Consider the following 9818-nt stretch of genomic DNA (forward strand, 5'->3'; position numbering starts at 1 on the left):
GAAAAAGCTTAAATTTAGCTCTATGCAGTATTCTAGATTTATTTGAAGGCAGGTTAGGGTAGACTTTGCCAAAGACTACTCTTTTTTTGTTTTTTAAGATTTTATTCATTTATTTGACAGTGAGAGAGATCACAAGTAGACAGAGAGGCAGGCAGAGAGAGAGAGGGGGAAGCAGGGTCCCCCCTGCTGAGCAGAGAGCCCCATGCAGGCCTTGATCCCAGGACCCTGAGATCATGACCTGAGCAGAAGGCAGAGGCTTAACCCACTGAGCCACCCAGGAGCCCAAGACTACTCCTTAAGCTGATATTTGACCACTAATGAGCTGCAGAGTTATTTTTCTTTTTTAAAAAATTATTATAGCAAAAAATTATTATTGAAGTGTAATTGACATCCCATGTTATATTTTGTTTCAGTTTCAGGTGTAAAATGTATTGATTTAATAATCCTGAACATTATTCAGGGCTCACCATGATAAGTGTGGTCACCATTTGTCACTATACAGCGTTATTACAATATTATTGACTATCTTCCCTATGTTGTACTTTTCATTCCTGTGATTTATCTATTTTATGACTGGACATTTGCACCTCTTAATCCCTTTCATCTATTTTGCCCAACCAACACCCACAACCCCTCTAGCAACCACCAGTTTATTCTCTGTATGTAAGGGTTGGCTTGTATTTTTTTTTTTTTTTTCTTTTCTGGCTATAAATTTATTCAACACAAAACAATCTCCAACTTTACTGAGGTGGCTGACCACGTCCACGACCAAATCCGCCTCTGAACTGGAACTCAGTTGCTGACCCAGCCCCGGCCTCAGCTTTCTTGTCGGCACCAGGGGGCACAGCGCTTCGTCTGTAGGTGTCTCTGTCAGCTTCCCCTCGTGTGAGTCTTGCAGGTCGTTCTCCCTCCAGACCTTTGGGCCGTGGTCTGCCAGTCTCAGGGCGGCTGCGGCGCAGAGTGGCAGGCACAATCTCGGGAGGCAGGTGGAGGTAATCACGCAGATACTGGATACCCTCGTTGGTAAGGTACCAGTAGAAATGTCTCCAGGCAAACTGTTCCTTTACGTAGCCTCGTGATTTAAGAGACTGCATGGCCTTCATGACGTGAAGATTGGGAACGTTCTTGTCTGCCAACTCAGGGTGTTTGGGCATGTGGACATCCTTCTTGGCCACCATCACTCCCTCCTTGAAAAGGAGTTCATAAATGGCAATTCGGTTCTTCTTGGGCATCAACATCTCGGCGGCTGCTACGTCCGGGGCCGGAGATGGAAAGGAAGGGGCATGCGCGACGCGGCGCGGCGTCTCCTATTTTTTTTTTTTTTTTTTTGCGTGTTTTGTTTATTGTTTTTTATAAACCATAATGTATTTTTTGCTTCAGGAGTAGGGCTGGCTTGTTTTTTGCTTGTTTGTCTGCTTTATGTATTTAGGTGCTCCTATATTGGGTGCATAGATGTTTATAATCGTTACATTCTTTTGTGGAGCAGATCCCTTCATCATTATGTAGTGTCCTTCTTTGTCTGTCGGTCCAGTCTTTGTCTTCAAGTCTACTTTGTCTGATATAAGCATTGCTAACCCAGTTTCTTTTTTTGCTTTTATTTGTATGAAATATCTTTTTAGTTCCTTCACTCTCAGTCTGTGTCTTTAGCTGTGAAGTGAATCTCTTGTAGTCAGCATATAGATGAGTTTTGTTCTTTTTTTTTAATCCATCAGTCACCATATGTCTTAATTTTTTTAAATTTGACTATAGTTGATACAACTATTGTTTCAGGTGTGTGACATGGTAATACAACTTCTTTATTTGTTATGCTACGCTCACCACAAATGTGATGCTATTATAATCTTATTATATATTTCCTATATGGTCCCTTTTATTCCCCTGATTTGCTCATTTTATTTTATTTTAATTTTTGTAAAGACTTCATTTTTAAACAATCTCTACTCAAACTCACGACCCCAAGATTAAAAGTCACATGGTCTTCTGATTGAGCCAGCCAGGCACCTGCCTTCCCCCGACTTATTCATTTTATAGCTGGAAGTCCATATGTCCTATTACTTTTCACCAGTTCTCCATCCCCACAGTTCCCTTTGCCAACCATCAGTTTGTTCTCTGTATTTACAGGTGTGATTCTACTTTTTGTTTGTTTCTTTGTTCATTTTGTTTCTATAAAAAAGGATGAGATTTTTCCATCCATGACAACATAAATGGACCTAGATGGTATTATGCTAAGTGAAATAAGTCAGACTAAGAAAGACAAATACCATATGATTTCACTCATATGTGGAGCTGTACTTTTAATTCAAGAGGAAACCCATAGTCTCTTCTTTGAGGGTGAGAGTGAGCCCTGCTTTCTGATCATTCGAATAGCAGGTGTGAATTCTAATGCTTGTAAGCTAAGCCCCCAAGGCTGGGCTGCAGCCAGTCCACTGAAAGCCATATGTAGTGATGCCTGAATTCCCATGGGGGCAGAATCCACCTGGCCTGTGTTCCTGGCTCACTGTCAGGGCCAATAAAGTGACTGATGAGAATCTGTGGGATGGCTTTTCTTTCCATTTTCACTTGGATTCCTAACCGACGCGATGGAGCAAAGGTTTATGGGAACATTAAGTATTTCTACTAATTGTCTGACCTTCTATGATTGGGGCTCTACAGGACATCAGGGCTCTAGTTTTCAATGTAAGCTGAACTCAGCTAAACACAACCAGAAAAGGAGAAATAACCGACCTTAGTAGGACTTTGCCATGACTTCCACAGCAATGATCTTTGGCTTTCACAATGATAAACTTATAAACATATTAAATCAGAACAGGTGAATGTGATTGCACCATGTGTCTGCTATTATAGGTTAGAATGTGAAAAAAATTCTCCCTTGAACTGGTCCATTTGCTCCTAAATCTCAGCAAAAAGGGGACCTTGAAAAGCACACCAGTAGATGACCAAGAGTCTTGGTCATTTCAGGTGACTGGATAGCTAGTGGGTGATCACGTTTCACTCCTAAATTCTGGGATAATCTTAGGAACTCTTAAGCCTTCTAGGGGGTTCTGAAGAGTCTTAATTAAATGGGTCATGGGGAATTTGCTAGAGCAGTGGCTTCACCCAGGATGTTAGTCCTTATCCATGTACCCAGGACACTAATAATTGGACCCCATTTCAGCCCCAGACATGTTTGTTTTGATTTATTCTTCTTTTCCTGGGGCCCTCTGCCCACATTCCTGTGTCAGATGAGTTTTGGAAGCTCTAGGATCAGTCTGCTCTTTCTAGGGCCTAGGGCTCTTTCTGTTGTGCCTCAGAGCAGTAATGGGAGTTTAATTAGGGTTGAAGATACAGATAATTAAACCAAACTAGTAAGTATTTCCAGAAATCTACTGTGTGCAAGTCCCTGATTCTTGTCACCTCGTTGAAGGCAGTGGCACAGGAAAAAGGGACGAGAAATTTGGAGTCTTTAGAAGTTTGAGAGAATGGGTCACATGTCGACATAAGTGTACTGATTGATATGTGGAGGCGACTGGGTGGCTCAGTCAGTTAAGCGTCTGCCTTTGGCTCAGGTCATGATCCCGGACTCCTGGGATCAAGCCCCATGTTGAGCTCCCTGCTCGGTGGGGAATCTGTTTCTTTCTCTCTCTCTGCCCCTCCTCGCCACCCTTGCTTGTGCTGAGTCTCTCAGATAAATAAATAAAATCTTAAGAAGAAGCATCCTGATTGACTTAGCACATTATTTACTGAATATGTACTTTCCATCGTGATCTCACTGGACTGCCATGGTGAGCATCTACTGTCTCCCTTGTACTGAAGCTCAGAGAGGAAAGGTGTTTGCCTGAGGCCAGTGGTAACGAATGTCAGAGCTTAGGCACGTGCATTTCTAAGTCCAAAGCTGGTCAGGTTGTGTTGATTCCTAATCCTCTCCTCCAGGCCCTGTACAGGAAAAAATTGCAAGGCTATCCTTGGAGCCACCAACTCTTCTCAAAAGCAATGAGCTTTTAAATTGTATTGCTGTTTTGTGGCATTTCTGCAGTCATGCTGATGACACCAGTCTTATCCCAGCTACGTGAAGGACAGTAGTGATGGAGAAAAACGTTCTGGTTGCTTCTCTCTGTGGAGACTCATCTGACCAAAACCCATGTTTGTGAACCTAAGGGCTTCAGGAGCCCCATCTCCAATGTGGTCCGTCCTGCTCAGAAGACTGATCTTCCTTTGGTTGGAAGATGGTGAATCATTTCTCCCCCTTGTTGCTTAAAATGCCCATTGAGGGTGTGGGGCCTGCCTTCATGAATCATGAATGATGAAAGCAGGTTCAAAAAGGCAGTCAGCAGAAAAGGGGGTTTCAAACCAATTAGATCCTTGGAGTCGCCTTACAACCCACTGGCTATCACTAAATTTCGAAAAAGGCCTTTGCCACATTCAAGGCCCGGGCTGCAAAACGCCTGGAGCTTTAATGACCTTCTCTGTCCATTAAAGGATGTGATAGACGTGAAGTTTTATAAGGTAAGGACCAAAAATGGCTTGGGCTTTCGATGCCAAAATTCCATTAAGCCTGCAATAAAGGACGTAGCCGATCTATTTAGCAGATATATTTTCAGGTAGTGAAACCAAGTAAAATAATAAAACCTTTTGAATTTAATGTTTATTCTAGGAACTGATCATTTGAAAGGGAAAAAAAAACTTTCTTAATGTGGCTGGGTAATATGTTTTTCTGCTCTATTTTTCTTCAGGAGCCTAGTTACTTTTCTCTTTTCCCTGGGGGCAAAATAATTTTGCTATTATCGTATGTTGGCTTATGGAATAGATACAGGGCCCTTGTTGTTTCTTTCTCTAGACTGACTTCTCTTCGCTTCTGTCACCAAAAGGACCGCAGGGGATGAAGCAAATCCCCCAGGCAGCCCTTACGATCTGGTTCAGCTCTGCCTGCTTAATGTTTGTCCCATCCTTTTTAACAAAAATGAAACAGCATTTGGTTTGTTCGGAGTGTGTTACTAACCATCATATGACTTGATAGAAGATTGGTTAAGAGAGAAAGCTGCATAAATCCATCTCCTACCTTTCTAGTTCTTGAAGTGGGAGGAAAAGTTGTTAAAAAGAATAAATCCTTTGATGCAGGAGTAGATCCCATCACCAGGGAGTGAGTTATTTTGTTCCCAGAATGTGAGAGAGCACATGGTTATATTTCCAGAGAAACCAGAGGGCAGAAAATGTAGGTGCAAAGTAACCACAGGGCAAAGTGTGTTAGAGGGAAAAGTGAATTCCGTGAGGCCTCCCGTTCCTCTGAGTCTCACTGCTTGGGTGCACGTGAGGAATAAGCAGAGCTAGCTTTGACCAGGGTTGGATTTGCCAAGTGTCTGCGATGGTGGGAGACAGGACAGGAGGGCACGGCCCTAAGTGCATGGACTTGAGAGCGACAGCCTGTGGAGTCTCAGCTGAAAGTGCGAGTGGGGACAAAGGAGGGTGTTCAGTTGCCTGAGGGTCCTTGTGGCGCTGAGGATTGACACTAGGGGTGACAGCAGTGCTCCTCGACAGACAGTCAGGTGTCCGGACGCGAACTGCTGGAGGGGGGTAGTTAGCGATCATGACAAGATCCGGGATGGGCCAGGAGAGCCGCTGTTTGTACAGACAGGTCGAAGAAAACATCACTTGTTAAGAATGGAGGACCAGGAACACTGACGTCCTGAGCAAAACAAAAGCCCAAGAGAAGCCACACCAACCAAACCCAAACCACAAAGATCCATCACTACCACCACGCAAATCCAGCCACACACTGTTTAATAATACATGCGCCTGACAGAAAACAACCCAAGAGCATGACAAGTAAAAAGAACAGGCATCCTTCTTGCTCCTCTTCCTCTACTGCTTCCTCCTCCCCTTCTCCACCTCCCCTTCCTCCTCCTCCCCTCCCCCTCCTCCCCCTCCTCCTTCTTCTCCCCCTCCTCCCCCTCCCTCCTCCTCTTCTTCTTTTTAAAATATGTTCAGTTAGCCAACAAACAACTTGTCACCAAAGACAAGCCAAGCACAGGACTACAGGTGGCTTGTACAGATAACATCTCAGGGAAAGCCATCCACGAGAAAAAGAGTTGTTTCACTTTGGGAAAATTTACAGTTTGCAGAGGACACGTAGTCAGGATGAATCTTTATGTTAATCACAATGTAGACTTAAAATATGCAAAAAAAAATCAAATGATTCTGGAGAAACAGATACAGTCCCAATCACCGTGGCAAACAGTAGTAAGTCGGACACCCTCAAGGCCTGATTCGTAAGCAGAATACTGATTTTATTTGTACAAATTTACATGATGGACATGTAAATAATTTGTTCTTATGTTGGAATCTGTGAGCGTCTTTAAGGAGGAGTTACTGAACATGGTGCAAACAGCCGACAGCACTAAGGTCCCATTAGCCAGGAGAACAAAATCCAAAGTTTAAGAATAAGTCGCTGATCGCTTTTATCAGACCGAAGCTTAAGTCTTAAAACCGAAAAATGAAGGAGTGAAAGTGGCCTCAACACTTTAATGGAATTCTGCCTCTAACTTTGATTCAGTTCCTGTTCACGCAGGAGACATAAGCCTCAAGTCGTGAAATTCTCGTTTTAGCTGGTTGCTGGCTATAAGTTAATATGCAGACTTTTCACTCCAGCGGCCCCCCCCCCCCCCCCCCCCCCCCGCTTATGCACAATGCTCTGAATGTTCTGTGTTTTCCTTGCCTTTGATTGCCATTCCATCCCTAGGTTCTCATTTCCTCCTCTCCTGAGTTTTGGCTGGCATAATTTTGGAACTTTAAAAAAAAAAAAAATGCATCCTCTGCCTTTTCTCATAGGCTTCGTTTGCTTTTTAGTCTATTTTGGATATTTTTTCTACAATGTCTTCAATATGCTTTATTTCCTGTTTTTATAAGCTTTATGTAACTTCAGAAAAATGTGATCCAAGGCATGTCTGGGTGAGAGGTGATTATTATTTTTTTTTACCGTAATGTGGAATATATGGAGCTGCAGCGTCTACACTGGCCCTGGCTGGATGCAGAGCTGTCTTTAGATGACAGTGACGAGGGTATTTTCTGGGGCTCTTCATCGTGGTGGCCTCGGTGCCCAGGAAGTCAGCTGGTGGGACACACATGCAGACATGCACATTTCCAAACAAGAGCGTGCAATAGTTTCTGCGATCCTTCCGCCAGACCCACTTCCTTGTTTTCCATAGTAACGATATGGGTGACCCTTGAACAATACGGGTTTGAACCGTGGGGGTCCTCTTATATGTGGATTATTTCCAATTAATACAGTACAGTACTGCAAATGTATTTTCTCTAGTGAGTTTCTTCAGAACATTTATGTTTCTCTAACTTTTTTTTTTTTTTAAGAATATAGTGTATAATGCATATACAAAATACTGGTTATTCCACTGTTAATGTTATCCGTAAGGCTTCCGGTCAACAGGGGGCTATTTCTAGTTGAGTTTTTGGAGAGTCAAAAGTTATACATGTATCTTTCACTGTATGGGGGGTCAGTGCCTTTGACCCCCATGTTATTCAAGGGTCAACTGTACTTTACTATATTCAGTAAAATGCATAAATTGTAAGTGCTCAGCACAAGGAATTTTGACAGATGTATACACCTTGATTGCAACATAAAATGATTACATCATTCTAGAAAGTTCTTTCCTACTTCTTTCCAGTCAGTTTCTATTCTCACAACCCTCAACAACAGGGAACCACTGACTGCTTTCTGTCATATAGTTCAGCTTTCTATGTTGAAGAACTTTCTATAAATGGGATCATATACATGTGATCTTTTATTTATGAATAATTTCACTCAGCATATTGTTTTTGAGATTTATCTGTGTGAGGCGAACGTGATAACCACTACACTACAGAAACGCGGCAAGAGATTTATCTGTGTTATGTATATCAGTAGTATATTCTTCTTTTATTTCCTCTGTAGTATTCCTGGATGAATATGTCACAATTTTTTTTTGTCTTTTTTTTTAACTTAAATTTTAGCTAATGAGCATAGAGTGCAATATTGGCTTCAGGAGTAGAATTCAGTGATTCATCACTTAATTACAACACCCAGGGATCATCACAACAAGAGTCCTCCTTATTACCCATCACCCATCTGGCCCATCTCCCCACCTGCCTTCCTTCGCCAATGCTCAGTTTGTTCTCTGTTGTTAAGAGTCTGTTACAGTTTGTTTCCCTCTCTCCTTATTCCTTCCCCCCCTTCCCATATGTTCATCTGTTTTCTTTCTTAATCCACATTTGAGTGAGATCGTATGTGTACCAGTTTGTTAACCCATTTTCTTCTTGATGGAAATCTGGGCTGTTTTCGACTTTTTTTATTATGCATAAAATGTTATTTATGGACAGATCTTTTTATGAGCACATACATTTGTTTTGCTTGGTTTCTGTCTAAGAGGGTAGGTGACTATTTAAATTTATCAGAGTGTCGATCTGTTTTCAAGTGATTGTGTGGTTTTTAAACTCCCATCCGCAATATATGAGAGACTTTGTCAACACTTAGGAGAGTTAGTTTTCATTTTAGCCATTATCATGATCGTGTAAAGACTGTGTAATGGTGTCTCACTGTGATTTTGCTTTGCATTTCCTTGATAGCAAATGAGGCTGAGCACCCTTTCATATGCCTACTGAGTGTCTCTGTCCATTCTGGATGGTATCAGGATACTACCATTGACTGGGCAGCTTTAACACAAACATTCATTCTTTATAGTTCTGGAGGCTCAGAAGAGACCAACAGTTCCTGGCTTGTTGACAACCATTTTCTTACTGTATCCTCACATGTGGGATGGAAAGAGACATAGAGGGATAGAGATAGAGATAGAGAGAAAGATAGGGATAGAGATAGAGATAGAGATGGGGGCCTCTTTTCTTGTGTTTCTGCTTATAAAGGGCGCTAACTAATCACCTCCTAATGACCCAATCACTTCACCTGGTCCCACCTTCTAATACCATCACATTGGAAAATATCAATATATGAAATTTGGGGTTGTGTTGGGGGGGTGACACAAACATTCAGCCCATTACACTGAGCACTTGAGTATCTTCTTTGGATGAAGTATCTATTTAAGTCTTAAACCAATTTTTAGGGCAGATGGATGGCTCAGTTGGTTAAGCGTCTGCCTTCTGCTCAGGTCTTGATCCCAGGGTCTTGAGATTGAGTTCCTTGTTGGGCTCCCTGCTTGGTGGGAGTCTGCTTCTTCCTCTGCCTCTGCCCCTCCCCAGCTCATACTCTCTCTCTCTCAAATAAATAAATAAAATCTTTTTTAAAAAACCCTAATTTTATTGGGTTATTTGTATTTTTAATATTTCATTTCCTTTTGAAGAGCTTAGATTATTAGTACGCTTGAATCAAGAGCCAACTAAATGCCTGGACTACTACAGGTTTTCAGATGTAATACTTGAATCTGTACAATAAACTGTTCAGGTCAATGCATTTTTCTCATTTTACAGAATAGGATGCTGAGCTTCCACCAGATTGAAAACCTCTCTCAAAGTGGAAACTTCCTCAAGTATATGGCCCTTGGTACTCAGTTTCACCAGATTTCACTGAGAAAAAGGTGGGAGCGAAGACATCACAGAAGAAAATTCCTTCTCCTTGAAATTGGCCCTGGCTTTTTCAAAAATCGAGTTTTTGAAAAACAAAAGTTGCAAAGCTAATGCAGAGACTTCCCATATATCCCACTGCTCTCGTTTTTCCTTTAAAGCTTTATGGAGGTAAAATTCATGTACCCTACCACTCATCCATTTATGGTAAAACAGTGTTTAGTACATTCACATATATGGGCGTGCAACCACCAACCACACTCAATTTCAAAACATTTCAT

The 9818-nt window shown here is 42.0% G+C and overlaps 1 protein-coding gene across 1 annotated transcript; it reads right to left on the reverse strand.

Moving 5' to 3' along the window:
- Nucleotides 1-690: 690 nt before the first annotated feature.
- On the reverse strand, nucleotides 691-1294 carry LOC123953142 (40S ribosomal protein S10). Its single transcript, XM_046023113.1, has one exon. It carries the CDS (start codon nucleotides 1236-1238, stop codon nucleotides 741-743), a length of 498 nt encoding a protein of 165 aa, XP_045879069.1. The 5' UTR covers nucleotides 1239-1294; the 3' UTR covers nucleotides 691-740.
- Nucleotides 1295-9818: the final 8524 nt, after the last annotated feature.

This window comes from Meles meles, chromosome 11 (assembly GCF_922984935.1).
Source record: "Meles meles chromosome 11, mMelMel3.1 paternal haplotype, whole genome shotgun sequence".
NCBI classification, from domain to species: Eukaryota; Metazoa; Chordata; class Mammalia; order Carnivora; family Mustelidae; genus Meles; species Meles meles.

What these genes read in the sequence shown, in the direction of transcription:
- LOC123953142 (XM_046023113.1), bottom strand. Translation starts at nt 1,238, where the DNA reads ATGTTGATGCCCAAGAAGAACCGAATTGCCATTTATGAACTCCTTTTC.